Source organism: Pelmatolapia mariae, linkage group LG12 (genome assembly GCF_036321145.2).
Source record: "Pelmatolapia mariae isolate MD_Pm_ZW linkage group LG12, Pm_UMD_F_2, whole genome shotgun sequence".
Taxonomy (NCBI): Eukaryota; Metazoa; Chordata; class Actinopteri; order Cichliformes; family Cichlidae; genus Pelmatolapia; species Pelmatolapia mariae.
This window is the reverse complement of record NC_086237.1, coordinates 24,733,227-24,752,324: the sequence shown is the minus strand read 5'-3', so window position 1 is coordinate 24,752,324 and position 19,098 is coordinate 24,733,227. Positions and strand designations below refer to the sequence as shown.

Here is a 19,098-nt window from a genome sequence, read left to right as displayed (position 1 = left end):
CACTTAATAAATCCTATTGAAAGCACTGCCAGAGTACCTAGTACACAGAAAACTCTTCCTTTCATACCTTCAATACTGATCTCTGAGATCCTGGCCTTCTGTCCTCGAATGAAAACTTTAAGGCAGCGGAGATCAGTTTTGATATGCAGATTAACCACATCTGCAAATTTCGACCTTTTTGAAGCTGGGGAAAAAAAGGTGAAGGACAAGAAATAAAGACATTACCTGTGAACAGCTGCAAAAAAGGAAAGGTATTTCCAGTGTAACATTTAACCTTTGATACTGCTCTGAAAATCAGTTTCATTAACTGTGAAATATCTGCTCTAGTAGTACAGTGTTCTCATAAACGGTGAGACAATAACAGCGTGCAGATAATATCAGTTACGTTTTTTCTTGGCTACAGCAGTTTCCTCCTTCTTCTCTCCCTCCTTCTCTGCTTCAGCATAGTCTTCCTCAGGGATAGTGGGAAGCTCCTCCTGCTGTCCTTCCTTCTTATTAGATTCAGGAAGGAGCTTACTGAGGAAGTTCATGGTATTGAGGAGAGCCTCCGTATGGAGGTGAACATCCAGTGATGAAAAGGTCACCTGATGAAGAAAATGAACCTTTTTGTGTCAAATGATATTGTGATTCTTCTACCCATTATTAATAATTACTGTAGAAGAAACACTGCTGTTAACTGTGGCATTTTCATCATCTCTCAGCGTGCCCTAAATAACAACATGCTATAAATAACACAATGGGAACATTAAGTAAATAAAAAAAATATTATTGCTAGGTTATTAACATTTCCCTCACCTTGATGAGCTGCTCAGTGTTATTATATTGAGACTTGAAGTCGGGACCATTCTTGTCAGCCTAGAAAAATTCATCCAATCTTTAATATTAAGGTGATTTACCACAGTTTTAAAATATTTATAGAAAATATTCTGAAATGTTTTCACGCAACGTATCCCATATTACTTTGATATACTCCAGCGTGAGCAGGTCGACTTCTTTGTTGTCCAGTGTGGTGATCAGCTGTACTTGCTTGTCTTCAGAATCTGTGCAAGGAAAAAACAAAGCATACCTAATAAAAAATTAAGCAAAGACTGCCCTGATGATTTGCACATTTTTATTAGGATAATTGTAATCATCAAATGTTTAACAAAAATTAAGGCATTGCTGGTATCTACTGACCCATGTATTCAGGACACTTGAGGCAGATCTCTCGCAAGTAGGTATTAGACGTCATGTCAAAGGTGCGCAGCTTCAGCTCAGTGCCCAGACCCTCTATGTCTAAGTGGAGCACCGTAACCTCCATATTTCCAGACAAACGACAGAGCTGAACAGAAAACTGGACAAAGAGGACAGAGAGACGATGGAAAAATGGGAAAGATGATGATAAAGGTGGTCACAAAAATAAAAGGAGGTGGAGAAATTTAACTAAGGAATGCTAAAGAGAAAAGGCAGAGTTTGAATTTTCTTTTTATCTCACACAGAAATAACTAAAATGACTGATAACAAGGTTAAATAAAAATAATTCTTACAGAATTTGATAATTATGTTTAATTGTGCAGGAAAACAGAAAGAAAGAAACTATTAGGCAATACAAATAAAGTGTCTCTGACACTGGATATCTACATCTGAAGTCAGTAAGGATTAAATATAATTAAAAAAAAACGGATAAAAAATCTTTTTGTACCTCACTGATCTCAAATGTCATAAAGAAGTCAGTCATGTTCTTTTGTGCATCTTCCTTGATGAGACTTTTTCTTTTGCTTGCATCGACATAGCGCAGCGGCATGGGATTGTCTGGAAAAAATGGTTTATCCCCGATGGGAGAGCTGGGCGCATCATAGAACAGATCCTCCTCTGACCCTGGGATATAATTAAAAAATAAACACAATCTGTGGTAGGAATACACACAGGATTTTTAAAGATATTTAGCAGTAGGACCAAAACAAAACTGTGTCTTACCTAATGAGGTGATGCTGATGGTCTCACATGACTCAAAAATGAGAGAAGAGCGCTGATCAAAGTTCAGAGGTTTTCTGGGAGTGAGATGAGGGGTGAAAGACTGCCTAGGCTAAAAAAAAAAAAAAAAAGAAAAAAAAGAAAAAAAAAGAAAGAAAAACAGTTGTATTACCAGAGTGTTAGTAATAAAATCTATCTTTATTTTTACTAGTCCGGCACTTCCACCTCAATATTCAACTATTTGTATATTCATTCAATGAAAACCCTCAAGCCTTCAAATTTGAGATGGTTTTTTTTTTTTTTTTTTTAAATTGGGGAAAAATGAACCATCTCAGCCGAGGCCTCCTTCTCATTCACAGCAGCGATCATCATAATTCAGTTCACCCAACTGTTGCCAACTGAATGCCTGTGCCGCGCGGTTTAGGGATTTCTACCCCATCTGAGTCAATGATGATAATAATAATAATAATAATAATAATAATAGTCATCACCTAATGAAAATACAGGTCTGCTTTACAGACTGGGCTCCTTCATCACAAAAGCTCAGCTCAGAGTGGTCAGAGCCCCAAAAATGTAATGCTTAAAATCCACTATAATTATCCATAGAATTTTCTATTTTGTTACGTCATTTTCTAACCACTGTAAAGGACAACAACAACAGTAATTACTAATAAGAGAATTGAAGGCTTAATTTGTTTGCAGCTGATGTGCACAACCTTCAAGACTCCCAAGATTCTAGTTTTTAGAGATTTTAGTGAAATCCGGAGAGGACCATCTCCATAACCCTCCGATCTTACCTTTGGAGTTGATGATGGAGCATTGCCACGTGCAGCAGGTTTGCTTTCAGGCAGCGGGATGCTGTCCACCAGCTCCAGAACACTTCGAAGTTTTACATCAGAAATACGAAGAGACAACAGTGGAAGCTCTCCAGACATCTTATATCTATAAGACACATACACAAAGATGCATACAAAACTTACAACCTGAAACTTTAGTTTACCTAATACTCTTAGCTCTGGTCCTTACAAGATAAATATTTTTAGTTGTGTATCTGAACCCGCACTATATTTATGAATATTTACTAGTGTTTGAATCATTCTTTAATACTGCATTTTTTTTTTTTTTTTAAAGTGAAACTCTTCAGGGGGAAAAAAAAGAAAAGTATTAATTTCTCCAAAGAAAAGGGTTAAGAGCAAGTTCAGATTTTCTTACAAAGATTTCATTTAACCATCAGTTGACTGTCAACCAGAAACATACTTACTTTGGCATGCGGGAGTCTTTGTTGACCATTGCCCTGCTAAAAACCACCTTTAGATCCACTGGCTCTAGGATGTGGAGGGGTGACCGTTTCTGTTTGCGGGCCTTTTTCCAGTTACCATCTATCACATCGAGATAAAGTTTTATATTTCTACTGAGTCCAAACAGAGGCAGAGTAAAAACAAGAAATATTTCTGTTGGATCAATGTGTAAGTTTAGCAATATCCCTTCCAGGACACAATACCTGAAATCAATGGAATATTTTTTTGCTAAACCATAGTAAAGCCATTAGAGCTACAAGTGCCAATCACTTTCATAAAGACATTTCCTCAATGCTGTCTGTATGACTTTTTTCGCTGTGTAAAACCTATCAATACAAACAAAGCTTAAGCTTAGTGATTTTTAAACAGCAGTTAGAATAAAAACAACACCTCATCAATCAACATTATGTCTATCAGTCAAAAACCTTCAATGTGTTACAAATGTGTTGGTGTGTCTGTGTGTGTGTGTGTACCTGGTTTGCTATAAAGAAACTGTAGGCTTTCAAGCTGTACATCAAAGCTATCGTAAGCTCTGGACATGATGTCCTCAATGTTGCTGGAACTCACACACAGCTGAGGTAGATGTTTCCTGCTTTGACTGGACATCTGTAAAAGCACAGAAACATGAAGGCATATATTGGTAAGTTACCTTGGATTTCCAGCCTGCTGTCAATCTTTATTCACATTTGACACTTCCCCACCTTGAAATGACCGAGATCCAACAGCAAGATGTTCTGAGTGCCATTGTAAAAACCGGTCTGTGGAATGATTACGTAGGAGGCCATCAAGTTCACCTTCAGGTCGAGAACCTTCTGTGTTTCAATCACATACAGTAAACCTGAAATACAAAATGTTAATAGGTCATCAATAGTAGCTTTGTCTCCAAAGGTGGGTGAATTTTATTGTTGTGGGATGCATAAAATTAACTAAATGTGTGGTTTTGTGTAATGAACTCTGAGATTCTATTAATTTAAGTAATGTTTAAATGCCAAATTCACCTAAAAGTTCTAATAAGGGGAAAACTTCAATAACAAAAAAAAAGACCAAAGCCCTCAGGAAACAATCACTTTCAAGAGCATAAACAGGAAGACTAAACAAGGAATGTAAACATTCGCCCATCAAAGAAGTCCTTAGAGATCCTAGAAGATTAACCATGATAGCAGATATCTGCAGTTCATCTTAAACTCACCAGTGGCTGTGCGGTCTCTAAACTGCTCCAGTTTCATCAGGGTTGCATTCGTGAGCTCATCCAGCTGCATGTCATCAGGAGGCCTGAAGAACGCCGATATGCTGTTCACAGTTATCTACACAGACACACAGACAGAGTCAAATATATATATGTACTGCTTTTGAGGGTTTTTATTTTTGCTGCTCATTCACACTCAGTGACACCACTCACAGCATCATAGATGATTTCCAAGGGTTGTGATTCTACGTGAAGCCGCTGGTTAGCGCTCTCGTCCAGGGGGTTGGTCTCAAACAGGATACAAAGCAGTGGGGTCCCTGCTCCTATGGCTGCCTTCCTTGATGAAAGGAGAATTGGTGGAGGTTGCTTATTGGCGAGGCCAGTGACCTCAAACAAAGTAAGCTTGGCTGTGATTCTGGGAAGAAAAAAACAAAACAAAACACACACACACACACACACACAACCTAGTGTTATCGACCAGCTACAAAGTTGTTATTTTGTTTTAGAAGGCTGGAACAAACTTGATGGCTTGTGCTCCAGGTCTCTGTGTGAGTGTGGAGTACAGCTCTCCCACAGTCAGCCTGATGATCTCGTTTTTGTCCTTGTCATCTTTAATAGACATGGACAGCTTCTCCATGTGGAAGTTGACCTTCATGTTCTCAAACTAAAAAATATGACACAAAAAGTATAAAGATAAAGTAACAGAATACTTGTTTTTTTACCTTTGTAATATTTGCTTCTGTGCGACAGATAACCAAGTGGAAGTGTATTATTAGTAATTGAGGGGGTGTCGTGGGGGAAAGTGACTCACATCCTTTGGCAGGTTGGGATTAGCAGCAGTCTCGCTGTATCCAATGGCAGTGTAGAGTTTGGCTTTCTCAGCAGGGGTTAACAGCTCATCAAACCCTGACACAGAGATGGTAAGAAGAATAAATGGAACGGACATAGGAGGAGTAAAAAAAGCTAATATTACAGGCTGTTACTACAAAGACATTCCACATGTACATGTCTATCTGTAACCTACCTCCAGTCTTAACTTCTTTTCTTTCTGTATCAGGCTGTGCCCCCCAGTTCCACATCCAGCTGATCCAACCCTGAGACTCTTCTTCCTCCATCTTCATCCCAGGACGGTAAATACGCAGGCCTGCTTTACTTGCCTAAAGAAGGAGACGAAACAAAATGTCAAATGCTTCCCCCTTTTCACTTTTTGAGGAAAGATGGCAAGGAAAAAAAACCTGACCAGCCCACAAATGATCTGTTAGCATCATATAAGAGAAATTGTGCAGAATGTGTAAATTTACAGTTAATGGCACAGTGCTGCACCTTGTGGAACCATGGCAGCCTAATCCTCAACCCCCTATATTCCTTTACTTAATGTATAATTATCGGTTATGTGCCTAATTTGGTCCTATGTGGCCTGCTGGAACAAACATACGCCAGCACCAAGCTGCTGAGAGGCACTGTACTGTGCATAGTTCCAATGAATCTCAAATTGTTGTCCTTTTTTATGGATTTGTGCAACAGCTTGAGATCACAAGACAAAGCGCAAAATGTGATGCAGCCATTACAGTTTGATCAATTCATAAATCAGACACAAGGTGTATAAGCTTAGTGAAGTTCTCTCAGTTATGTGATACAAAAAGCTTACCTCCACTTCAGCCTGCTGTCTGGCCAAAGTGATGTTAAAAATATCCAAAGTCTTCTCGGGCTTCTAAGAATAAACACAAAAGAAATCGATCAGAGCTTTCACTAGATTCTACAATTACTACAGTTCTATTTTTGGGAAAATACGATACTAATAAAAATAGAGAAGAACTTGGGAACACATTTAATTTCAAATGTTAAATTCAATTATTTTCAAGTCTATCTCAAAAACTCAACATCAACCTCTAATGCACTTCAATCAGTCCCTGTAGGCTTGAATACTAGATATCTTTGTGAGCAATTATGGCTAGAAATATGACAGACATCACTTTAGAAAGCAACTGAGAAGTAATACTATTGTAATCAATTACTTCCATATTATATTAGCTTTACTTTTGACATAGGCCTTCAATTATGATCACTACAGTCAAGTAAAGCAACTTTTGCAAGCATTTGTCTTACAACAGTGACAACAGGTATGACAATTATATTAAAACAGAATTACTGGTAATATTAGTATATAAAATTAAACTCAAAACTTGTACCTGTCTAAAATGTTTATATGCAGCAGGGAAATATAAAAAAAAAAAAAAAATAATAATAATGATAATAATTCAAATGTTTTAGTCTTAAGACAATAATGTGAAAACATAGACTAGAAAGGCAAACAGTCCCATAGGTCTCTCTGTCTATTTCCTTCTTCCCTTTTCCCTCTCCCCTGTTCAGTTTAGTTCCACCCCACCTCTAATTTTTTGAGAAGCTCATCGCTGGGTTTCTTGCTGGTGATCTTTATCTTGTAGAGCTCTCTGTAGTTTTTTACCATCTGCCGGTGCCGGCGAATGTGTTGCCATGACCACATGTGGAGACCTGGCTTCACATCTATCTCCAAGACGCCTGTGATCACATACTTCCACCTGGAAATCAGGGAATCAATGTAACAATTTGTAATACTAAGTGGACCGAATGTAATGTGGTAAATGACATGTACATATGGGATTTAGTTTTTGAAAAAAGATTACAGAAAGACAGGACAGAGGAAATGATGTGATAAACATGTGACAGTGTCTTCTGACCATGTTTTGGTGTTCTTGTGAACATGGACCTCAGGTCTGTACTTCCTGTATGGCAGATTACGTGACATCATATCCACTGAGCACAGCAGCTCCAAGATGCTAATGTACTGGAATAACAGGAAGTCAGCAATTACATCATCACAAAGTACTCTAGTGCAGTTATTATCTGACATTGTTTATGTAGTTTATCCTTTAGCTCTCTCTTTCTTAGAATATTCTATTTTAATGAAACTTTAACACATACAAGTTTAAACATCTCTCTCTCACACACACACACACACACACACACACACACACCTGGGCTTTGTTGAGTTCAATTGCCACCTCTCTGAGATTGACCATCAGGTCCACTTTAGGGGAGGAGAAATCCACATCTGACCTGGGATTCATCCGCAGTTTTGCATCAGCTGAAATGGGGCGAAAAACTGTGGAACAGCAAAAGGAATTAAGATGATTTAAGAATTGCAAATGTGAGCATTAAGATGGATTCACTACCTTTTGTGCTGCACATGGCAAATTTGCATCTATTTATAAAGAACTTAAAAAACTTTACCAATGTTATCAGTTCAAAAATATGTAAGCTGTTGCCTTAAAGTGAAACTGAAAACAAAATCTGTTGAGATGTGCTGAAAATCTGGTCTCGTGACTCAGTGGTGGTGAATCAAACTCTGTGAATCACCCAGGGTTTTTTTTTGGTGCTGCAGTGTCATTGCATATCATCACAAATCATTTCTTCATCACTTTCTGTCTGCAAAATTTTTCATGCATGTCATGTAATGTGTTTTGAACTTAGTTCCACAAGAATGACACTCACTGAAGTCGTGAGAGGAGTGGACGTCCATGCTGCTCTGGAGATGTTGCTGTAAGAACGCAGAGGAAGTGAAGATTTATTTACATATTGTTTTTTTCTCTTTGCTAATTTCTTGGCCTCCTAACATATTTGATTTCTTTTTTGTTTTGATTTAACTATAATGTATGGAAGAAAACCACTACTATATCATGTGTATGACATAGTGCTAAATGAAACACCTTTACATAACTCCTGTGTAACCAAAGATCTGTGCCCTGTGTGATCACAACATAACACTAACATCGTGTCTTCCAGGAAAATAGGAGATGGCTAATTCCAAGTACATATTAATACGTTAATAATACAGTGACTCACCAGGGCCCGATCTGAAGTGTGACTGGAGAAAAGTACTGAGTTAACATTCCAGTAGGCGAACAAGTTATCTAGTTGTACCAGCTGAGAAAACAAGAAACACAAAGCAATCAGTGATGAAGCTGTTTGCGATTACAAGGAAAAAAGCTGACAGTGTTTGACAAGGACTTCTTAAAGTTTTGATTATGCTCCAAAGTTATGAGGAAATAACACTGCTGAAAGAAAAATCAATGAAGTTTTCCAAGAGTTAGTCTTTAACTTCAGGAAACTACTTTAAAGCCAAAAACAAATGCTATTAAACGTGTATGTGGTATTTTTGATTAAAAACACCTACCTACCTTCCATACCACCTGTACAGTGGTGGTAAACAAGGTAGATAACATGGTTGGATTTCTTACCTTGAAGAAAAACTTGGAATTCTCATCTAAAAGACTGGGTCTCCACTTCTCGTCAGCTGTCTGTACGGTCAAACAAGCAGTGAGGTTCATGAAAAGCTTAATATCTAAATGTAAAATAGCATATAATTTGACAGGAAAGACACATCACCTGAAGGCTGAGGTTTTTCAGTGACACTCCAAATGACAAAGGGCAGTTTGGATTTGTTACCTGTCATTAACAAAAAAAAGGAGAAAAATAAAGAGCTAAGCCTTATGGTGTGGTTAAGACAAAAAAAAAAAATCAGTTCTTCTATTGTAACGTGCTCTAGAAACAGTGTTTAGTTCATTTAAAGTGGAAACATGTGTGAACTTGCAGGACCATAGATAAAATTGTACATTATTATGGTAACTCAGCTTGAATACTCACATGATCTTCATAGCGCACGTGGATGTTAGAGATCTTGACTTGCAGGTTTTTAATGACCTGAGTGACAAGCTTTTCCATAAAAGTGTCCTGTTTCTCAAGCTTGGGATTCTCTGTAAAATGCAAACAATTTAGGTTATGAGGCTCCAGCAGGTCCCAAAAATTCCTGAAGCTTTTCTCTAAAGGACCTTCGATACACATTCACTGTGTATTTCTGTATAACTGGAATGACATTCAGCTGGCCTTAGCTCTCATGACTGCCTGATGAACTTTACAGATAACTAAATTTTACTTTCAATATTTTAATGATTATTTCTGACCTTTCCTTTTTTAGCACGTAAGCAAATATTAGCTTACATAAGAATGTCAGTGAATCACATTGCTGTTAATAAAGCTGCATCTTAAAACGTTTTAAAAAAGAAAAAAAAAATAGTACACATTTTTATTTAAATTTAGAAATACAATACAAACCTAGACTGTATTTTCACCTACATGCTGTAAATTAAGAAATTAAGATACAACACTTTTCACCTTGAAAGAGGACATAGTCTTATAAAAAGAATAGCTTGTAGATAGGCACATACACTTGTGGTGAGGAGTTTACACACTCATCATAGGCATGGAATGAATGCCATTTCTTTTTAAACTCATCAAAGATGTATGTTGTACAAACCTGGAAAAATACCAGTTCAAAGACATCATTAAGAGCCCAAATATACCCTGATATTCATGTCCAAGATGAGTGGTCAATTATTAAGTCAATTATCAAGGATAGATTTTTTCTAGCTAATGGCAAGCGTATATTGTTGAAGTGACAAAACCAGGCTGTCCCAAAATACAGCAACACAGCAGTCTACCACTAGAAGGAAAGACAACTGCTGAAGTGGTGTGATACTCAAGTGCTAAACCACACATAACAGAAAAAGCGTGAAAAACGCTGGCTGCACAGGAACTCACAGCCATACAAACCATGACCATATGACATTAAATCTGTGTGTGTGACTATATGGCATATTTTATAAATTTTGATATTGCTTGTTTGTCTATGCAAAATTAACACCAAATGTTCTACTGCCCACTGGCTCACGCACTGGAGCGCATGACTTATGTTTACACAGCCAGAGAGCAGCAGATGAGAGCCAACAGGAAATATCAACATTTGTTGTTTTTTTTCTCTAAGAACCTGTTGACCATGACAAAGGCTGTTTTCATACAAAACCTACAGGGAACATTGCCATACAAACAGATACACACTCAGGAGCTTTGCTATAGTAACATGTTTACAAAAAAAGCTTAAAAAAAATAACATAAAGATGCACCCTGACCTTGCTCAGCAGCCTTCAGCTTTGTCTGCTCTATCCGCTGTAGTTCCCTCTGGCGAGCCTCCTGAAGCTGCTTCTCCTCCTTTTCCGCATCATACTTTATGCCTGAAAGAAATAGCACCAGAAAAAATGTGCATCTTTCTGTATTATTATATTTGATAAATACTTTTACTTTAATAGAATTAAATTATTTTAATGTATTTTTGAATCTTTAAAACATATTAACACAAGTGGCTTACTCAACTTATCAAAGATGTCCAACAATATTCAGCTACTGTGTGTCTACTAAATGTGGTATTTCATTCATTTTATACACTGTAATGTCTACTGTGAATACTTGGATCAAATTTGTTTATTTTGATGCACATATGAAATCATCTTACTTGCTGTGGGAACTATAAGCAGGTAGACACCATCCAACGTGGCCTCCACGGATTGTGTGTATAGGTTCTTCCATGGTATCTTCAGTTGGAGACGCCCTAATCACAAAAACAACCAAGTAAGAAAAGGTTCTTCTGTACAAAGGTACTAAACTAAACAATTATGGTCAGTAAGAGCCAGAGTAAGAGTAAGTCTTACCTATATGACCAGCCTTCACTTTAAAAGGAATATCAAGTTGGCTCTGCAACAAAGCACGATGAATAATAAATAAACACATATCTGTGAATGTCAGGATGTAATGACTAATGCTGTTTACTCACACACTTAACTGCAACTTACCAAGGCATTTTCCTTTATTTCAAGATTATTAAGCACAGCATCACCTAGAGGGCCAGGAAAACGTTGTTACTATGGTAACAGCATTATGGCTTACCATTTGGGTAAAGTGTAGCTCATATAGAAACTCAATCTAATTAAAGAGGTTTCAGGACTTTTGACTTAATGCAACTCGCACCATAGAGCTCCAATAATTCAAATCAATCGTAACACATTATTCATAGACATACTACTCATGTAAAACAGTCTATGAAAGACAACTCGTTTTTATACATTTGTTGATTAGAGAAGCTGGTATTAAGATAAAGTTTGGTAAAACAAAGTACTTAATGGTTTGACTTAGTTACTAGTTTTAAAAATTGATCCAGGTTCAGCGGCTAAAGCCAATTTTCAAATACTCATATTTGTGTACAGTGCCAAAGATTTCTTGGAACGAGTGGTTACTTAGTATGAAGCACAGTACCGAGTCATAACCTGGCTGTGTAAAAGGGTGTGACCTCGAAATGCATGATTCCCAGACGCTCGCATGCATGCAGTGCTCAAACAGACTTGCGGGAGCAAACAAGATAACAAAAGATAACTGGAGCAATCAGAAATAACGCTGTGTTTCAATATATCTCGCTGTCAACATTTGACTGCACTGTCTCGTTCACGGTGAACAGTTTAAACTGGTTTGGGGACGCATAAAGTGACACTAACAGCTTCCTCAGCTGTTAGTGTCATACGCCTGGTGGCTAGCGTACGTTAGCATTTAGCTAGCTAGCTTAGAGAGCGAGCTAACCAAGTAAAATGACAAACACAAGTTCAGTTACCTCCCCATATGCCGAGCTTTAGCTGCGAGCTGTCAAGGTTGACAACGTAGTCCCCTAAAAATCGGTTGAGGACATCTACAACCACGCTTTCGAAGACCATTGTGGCGTTTCTCTCATCTGTCTATCACCATGTTTACATCCCGATGAGGACTCGTTCAGGTTCAGCGTCAGATTAGGACGTCTTCCGGGGGTGGGCGGTGCTTGACGTCACCTGTAACAGCTACTTCAGGAAACAGTACTAAGAAATGTCAAAGCCGTTATTTAATGGGATAATAATAAACTACACCCATACTTGGGAAATTGGCTATGAGTAGCGTAGTCACTGCCCTGAGCTGCACAGCACAGTTGCCTTACACCTAGAAGGTCCTGGAGTCTGAATCCAACCAATCCAAGCCTTTCCATGGGATGCTTAGAGGTTTTTTCCAGGTATTTAGGCTTCCTTACACAATTCAAAGACATACACGGGATGAGGTTAACGCGTGAGCCTGAAATGGTTCTAATAAGTGTAAATGTGAGTGTAAATGGTTGTCTGTCTGTGTTAGCCTTGCCACAAAGTAGCAACCTGTGTAGGGTTTACCACTTGCAACCCTGATTTGGATAAGCGCAAGACAGTGGATGAATGGAAGGATGGATTACATCACACCCATTACATCTTCTTGCCTACGTTCTGCTACACAGACAGACTCCTCTACAAGAACAAAGCACCTAGCTCTGAAATTAACCTGTTAACCTGACCTAGGCACATCAGAGGATCATCCCAGCACACCAGAATAATGACATATAATGTCATTATTTTGATAATTGAAAAGTTTAAATGTGTCCAAACTCCTCTGTGCTTATACAACTATAATACCATTACCTTAGTTGTGTAGTCATGATAGTAGTGTGTTTAAAAGCATTAAAATCCACTGAGACATATGTGCTAGATTTTAAGAAAGAGTGTCAGTGTGGTATTTTGAAACGCTATGTCATAAGCCTGAAATTCCCTGGCTTCCTCAAAATGCTTCACTTATCTCACAGTCTCGCTGACTCCAACATGCAACAAAGTCTAATGCTGTTTCATGTTGGTGTTGTTGAGCTTTTGGATAAAACTGATACCACTCCAAATGAATGCTTGCAATAACGTTTAGTTGCTATTATATGAGCTCAGGCAACTGCTGCTTCAGTCTTTATTGCTGTTTCTGAAATTAAGGACAATGAGTTTCATAGTATTAACTTGTATTGGGTAATTCCAATAGATATTAACAAACAACCTTTATTTGTCACATACACAATCATACAGAGTACAACATGTAGTGAAATGCTTGTGTCCGCGCTACAGACAGGCTGCAGACGTGGCCTTGCCACTCCAGGGCTTGGTTTTAGCATGGGGATCTAGCCATACTACTCATGTTACTGGATACCGGAACTTACGACTCCCACTGCAAAGGTGTGTAGTCTTACCACTACACTATCCAGCTGCCACACATATTGTTATGGTTTTGAGTGGTTCTGGACTTTATGATGTACTCTTGAGTATCAGAGGTGTATTATATTCGGGTTCTATATGTAAATCTTTGTTTACGGTATTTCCTAGTGCTTCTGAGTTTTATTGTCTATGTTTCTTAGTTTTTAGTCTTTCTTTAGTTCAGCAGAGAAACAGAAGAGCTGACAGTTTTATGTTGAACATTACCAAACAGCTGCCTATTTGTATATCTTAAACAGCAACATTAACATTCAGTGTAGGCACATATTGTGACCATCTGATGAAAGTAAGTGTGCTCTAAACTTAAAGCTCTGCTGAGAGAAATATCTGCTTCTTTAGCAGCTACATGCCTTACTATGCTCAAGAGCTCATTGCTAACTAACATATTTTCTCACTGGTTGCCTCCCTTTTTAACATTTTCCTTTTTATACATTTTAACAGTTTTAAGACATCATAATTTTATCACATGTAATATACAACACATGCAGTTTTCATGCTGGCTTTAAGTGATGCAAAAAACTATTTTTCTGCCTGTTTATTTAAAATAAGCAGCTGAGACAGAGGTTTGGTGATCACTCCAATCACTTTCCCCCTCCTCAGAGTTCCAGCTGCAGCTTTATGCACTATTTTCAACCTAAGCTGCATTTCCATTAGATCTTTCTGACTCAGCTCTGTGAAGTAGAAATCTTCATTGAAAACTGGGCTCCGGCAGTTCCTGATGGTGGCACTCTCCTGCTGTTGCAGCTTCCCGGGAGTCAGACACAGACTCACTGCACAGTTCAGTGTCTGTCGGTCAGTATCACTCCACAGGCCTTCCACAGACACCACACGTACTCGGACTGTGGATAAGGATGATGACGTCCTGCCAGAGAATTTGGTGTGCTCAGCGGAAAGGCGCACTCTGCCATGGCCCTGCAATGGGAGGACATGCTCCCGCTGAAGTCTTTCCTGGCACTGCAGAGCATCCATCGGGAGGAGGGTTGGTGGAGTTAGGTTGGCTGAGTTTTCCTCTAAGCTTGATGGGCTGCTGAGTGAGGCTGTTAAATCCCCCCTCTTCCACTTCCTCCTGCCCGCCTTACTGTCAATTAATGAAGGGCAAGATACTGTACCTTTAAGGCGGCCACTGCTTGATGAGACATAAAGGGAGGATTTGACACAATAAGGTGAACTGAGGGGAGAAGAGTCACTGGAAGAAGGTGTCTCGCTTTCTGTCTCAGACATACTCTTGCATAAAAACACCGGAAGGAATCCAGATAAAGTTTTCTTGGGAAGATTTGTCTCTTTTGCCAGCCTTGGTGCTGCAGTAGGCATATTTCTATCAAGCAGGTAAACAGGGCGTTTTGAGTGGAACAAAGACTCTTTCCTCCGAGTGTTGGGGCTCTCATAAATTCCACCCAGGCCGTAGCTCTCTGCAGAGAATGGCAAAGGCTTCTTTGTAGCTTTCCAAGCCACTGATGTGTCACCATTTTTTGTCTTCACATCCTTTGTCTTTACATGAGGAGTGTCTGAAATTTGCCTATTCTTAGGAATCTCGTTCTGACCGAATACAAACAGTGGCTTTTCCTCAGCTTCTAGCAGTGGGCTTTGCCTGCAAAGCCGTGGAGGCAGACAGAACTCTGGGATCATGTCTGGGGTTAGGACATTGTTGTGCAGATTCCTTGAGAGACTAGCCTTTGAAGGGAAAAGTGTATCCTCCTCATTATTTCCAATGTAACGACTCAACTCCTGAGGAAGGCTCTCCATGCTCTCCCTGATCTTCTCAAGAACCCACATGGCTGTTTAATGTTGATTTAAGGATTTGAATGTAGATCCCTTTTCCCCACCTTTGGTGACAAGAGTAAAGTATTATTTAATCAAATATAGAAATCTTGGAACAGAATAGCACACTTTTCAGAAATAAAACAGTTTTGCCAAATGGTGAAATAATTTTTTTCTTCTCACCTGTGGGGTTGTGATGTGTCTTTCTCCAGAGAGAGACCTGCCTGTGTGTGTGACACATGTGTCAGTGAGGTTTTAAAGGTAAGGGTGAGGCTCTGTCTGACTGATCTGACGCCTCCGCCTGGATTAAGCAACATTTCCTAAGCAGACATACACAAGAGTACACATAACAAACACAGAGTGATGAGTGTTTCTGGGTGGGTGGCAAATCAGAGTGATGTGTATTTAGTTTTGCTGGAATGGTGTGACGTCAGCTTTGCATCAAGTTGAGACAATTTACATCATTACTCAAATGTCCATGTTTTAAACAATAAAAGAAGAATGGTTACAGTCAACAAAGACACACCCTGCTCTAAATTACACATGAACCTACAAACAAACATGTAAAGTGCAAATTTAAAATATACAGAAAATGCGTTCATGGCTCCTGCCCTGTCTTTGTGTTTTTAAACCGATCCAGATTTGCTACAAATTTTAATGGATTCTTAATTTGCTCATGCTCCACTTGTCCAAATGGATGACATTAAATACATCCAATAACTGCATGTAAACATGTAAGACATCTTGAGCACTCGGAATATTTATTAAAAGATGTCCCAAAACATAATGTATCAGTAGTAAAGTGCTGAAGAGAATGATGGTCATGTGATTAAAGCACATGATTGATCACTGAAACATGCTATTTTGATCATAATGACGTAAGCATAATCGACTTTTCACAGAGAGCTGACCTCTTGTTCAAAGCAGTTCAAAGACAGGAGCCACCACCTCAAAGGTCCTCTGACCTTTAAACAGCTGGTAATGCAGACACACAACTGACCTAAAGTCTATACAGGCTTCAGTCTCTATGTGTTGTCATGAAGGTGAAACTTAACTATTTAAATATGGATGATGATACCATTGTGTTCCGATCTGAATTTTAATGTTACATTCCAAATCAGCTCAAGATGAATTCATTCCTCATTTGATTCTATTCAGACATTTCCAGGATTTAAACGACCTGCTTCCTACATTTTTACTATCACATTCTTACACAATGAAACCAAAAACCAGATTTTCATTGACTAACACATTTTGTCTTGTCCATGTGCTTTTGTCACTTTCTGCCCGATGGTTAACATCAAGATTGTAATTTAATTTTTCTCCCGTTCCAGATAACAAGCACCAGATTTCCATTACCAAGCATTAATCTAGATTATATTGTTTCCTGGCTCGTAATTCCGCCCGGAGACAAGACAGTAACACGAGTCATGAGGAACGTGGTGAGTGTCAACTCTAAAATAGCACAATGGAGATCTAAATTTGAACAATCAGCAGCATTTTCCATAAAGTCTACTCATCTGTGGGACAAACCTCCAACTAAACTCAGATTAATTACAGGTATTAAATCTTTCACAGTAAAAGCAACTAAGAGCTCAATTATGCAAATTTCATAATTGTGCATACATCCTTTTTTTTTCTTTTTTTCTTTTTTTTTTTTTTTTTGCATTTTTTGACCTTTTAGGCCATGACTGTTTGTTTAGCACCCACTAAAATGTATTTTTATTATTTCTTATCTGTAACCTTTTTTGTTTGTTTGTTTTTTTTTCCAGTCCACCTTTTGTACTTTTTTTAATGTGTATTTTTCTTTTTAATATGCCCCATAAATAAATTTGAGTTTGAGAATTTTAGGAGCCATATCTTAATTAATTTTCCCTTAATATTATATTTCTTTATCTTTTTCCTAGTTAATGTGCACTTATTGTAGTTTTCTATCTGTAGGGTTTTGTGATTTTATACAATTGAAAAAACAAAAACAAAAAAACATTTGTATTGTGAATGTAAGACCAAGACCTGTAAATTAGCTACAGCTTTAAGTAGCAATTCAATTTCATGTCACCACTGGAACTATGTTAAACTACATCGATCCTATTTAATAAAAAAATTAATAATTAAAAAATATATATGAACATACAGGCTTTTGTGCAGTTAATTATTTGACCACAAGAGGGCATACATGGATTAAATATATTTTTTGTACCTCAAACCTCTCTTTGGTAAATGCATGACTTATAGTTAATATTTTTGTATAGCCTCATTATTATTATAACATCTATAAAACAACTGCAAAACTAAATGGTAGTCAGATTTGTCCATATAGACAAGCACATACGCAAAACATAGATACACCTTAATTACTTAATTAAAATGATTGTATATTATTGTTCTGGGTAAAGATTACAGTAACAAACATTGTCCGACCCTGTGTGCCTGCCTCTATAAACAGAGCCTGTGACAAAGATGTTCAAAATAAAGATTCAGTTCAATTCAATTCAATATCAAGATGATGAATACAGTGAGTCTGGGGTCTCCACATCACCCAGGGGTCAGGAGGCTTTTTGTGGTAGTGAAGATCAACTTTATTACAGCAATAAAAACCCAGAGTGCTCTCTGTAATGGAGAGTTAAATGATTAGGAGTCAGAGGAGGACCTTGCCTTTAACTGCTGCCACAGCTCCAATTAACGTTAACGAGAGAACGGCACATTGTTGCCAAATGCACCATCGCTGTTGAGTGCATTAGTGTAAAAACCTTTTTGTTCTGGAGCCTAACATTTTTAAAATGATAATTCAATCATTTATATTTTGTAGGCTTCATTTTGTTAATTCAGTGTGTGGAATATTATGTTAACTAATCAACCATAATGCTTTAAAGGTCTTATCCTATATGCACCTTTCATTTTTGTGATTTGCAGACTTTAATGGTCTCAGACACCACGATGTCTCTCGTTTGTCCATCCATGCTTAAGTGTGTTACCAGACTTTCAAATAAAGAAAAAAATGTATCAAATAAATATCAGCTAAACTTAAACTAAGTGAATTACTCTTTTATTCAACAACCTCTCATTAAAGTTATTTGCAATGAGTTTAAAATTCACTTTATGCTACACAAGAAAGCTACACTTTATTGTTGTCTAAAGGCATTCCACATATAGTTCAATACATCATGAAAAAAACACAGTTTTATTCCTTTTATTATAGCTACAGAAGAACTAAGTGACTAGTTGCTGTTGGTTGATAATGACTGCTGTAGGGACAAATCAGCAGGTTCTTATCATCTGTCTTGCAAACCAGCCTAAAAATGGATAAAAAGAAAAGAGCCAATTTATTAAAAGTCATTCTGTGTTCTTGCACATCATCATCGTTATTGTTATTATTGATGCAGTGTATTTCTTCCCCTTCTGGAGGCTGTAACTTAACCCTGCTAACCACCTGCCCAGGGCTAAAAGTGACCTTTGTTGCCTTCCTTCTTCACAAGAAAGGAACAATGGAAACTTCGACTGTGTTTCATGGAAGCTGATTCTTTGGAACATGCTCAGTAAGAAAAATGGTTATAGTCTTGCTGATTCAGTTCAGTTGCTCAATGCGGCAGAAAAGACTTCTGGTGCCTGGTGATCAAAGATCAATCAGACAAGTCTTCGTGTTTGTTCTACCAGTTCTTCAAAGCAAGTCTTTTTCCTTTTTTTTAAAGAATAAATCAATTTAATGTCTTTGCAGCTGAACTGAGTTGTAATGATTCAGTAATTTTGCCTTATATTGTAAAGCTGTGTACCTAACAATGAATAAAATGTGTTACAAAGAGGAGAACTTTCCAATATGAAGTGAAACAAAGAAAGATTTTTTTCAATTACACTTGGTTTGAAAATTGAATTTGTAATTAAATGGATGTATTAATCGATTCATATACAA

At 37.8% G+C, this 19,098-nt stretch overlaps 2 protein-coding genes across 5 annotated transcripts in view; both read right to left on the bottom strand.

Moving 5' to 3' along the window:
• Positions 1-12,123, bottom strand: part of vps13a (vacuolar protein sorting 13 homolog A) — a 47,962-nt gene extending 35,839 nt beyond the window's left edge. For all 4 annotated transcript variants that reach the window (XM_063490447.1, XM_063490448.1, XM_063490449.1 and 1 more), the window contains exons 1-30: positions 11,969-12,123; positions 11,160-11,203; positions 11,019-11,061; positions 10,823-10,918; positions 10,443-10,544; positions 9,121-9,230; positions 8,863-8,922; positions 8,715-8,774; positions 8,320-8,400; positions 7,969-8,014; positions 7,452-7,579; positions 7,155-7,261; positions 6,824-6,995; positions 6,086-6,148; positions 5,462-5,594; positions 5,249-5,343; positions 4,959-5,101; positions 4,651-4,852; positions 4,441-4,555; positions 3,953-4,089; positions 3,725-3,857; positions 3,215-3,332; positions 2,751-2,895; positions 1,957-2,065; positions 1,682-1,857; positions 1,177-1,333; positions 961-1,040; positions 796-855; positions 386-584; positions 68-184 (exon numbers count right to left, since the gene is read on the bottom strand). In XM_063490447.1, coding sequence (XP_063346517.1) covers positions 68-184; positions 386-584; positions 796-855; positions 961-1,040; positions 1,177-1,333; positions 1,682-1,857; positions 1,957-2,065; positions 2,751-2,895; positions 3,215-3,332; positions 3,725-3,857; positions 3,953-4,089; positions 4,441-4,555; positions 4,651-4,852; positions 4,959-5,101; positions 5,249-5,343; positions 5,462-5,594; positions 6,086-6,148; positions 6,824-6,995; positions 7,155-7,261; positions 7,452-7,579; positions 7,969-8,014; positions 8,320-8,400; positions 8,715-8,774; positions 8,863-8,922; positions 9,121-9,230; positions 10,443-10,544; positions 10,823-10,918; positions 11,019-11,061; positions 11,160-11,203; positions 11,969-12,068 — 3,331 coding nt within the window. In that variant the 5' untranslated portion in view covers positions 12,069-12,123. The remainder of the gene's footprint in view (positions 1-67; positions 185-385; positions 585-795; positions 856-960; positions 1,041-1,176; positions 1,334-1,681; positions 1,858-1,956; positions 2,066-2,750; positions 2,896-3,214; positions 3,333-3,724; positions 3,858-3,952; positions 4,090-4,440; positions 4,556-4,650; positions 4,853-4,958; positions 5,102-5,248; positions 5,344-5,461; positions 5,595-6,085; positions 6,149-6,823; positions 6,996-7,154; positions 7,262-7,451; positions 7,580-7,968; positions 8,015-8,319; positions 8,401-8,714; positions 8,775-8,862; positions 8,923-9,120; positions 9,231-10,442; positions 10,545-10,822; positions 10,919-11,018; positions 11,062-11,159; positions 11,204-11,968) is intronic.
• A 1,829-nt stretch (positions 12,124-13,952) lies between these two features.
• Positions 13,953-15,206, bottom strand: LOC134638293 (C2 calcium-dependent domain-containing protein 4C). The gene has a single exon (XM_063488807.1). The coding sequence runs from the start codon at positions 15,204-15,206 to the stop codon at positions 13,953-13,955; it is 1,254 nt and encodes a 417-aa protein (XP_063344877.1).
• Between the last annotated feature and the right edge of the window lie 3,892 nt (positions 15,207-19,098).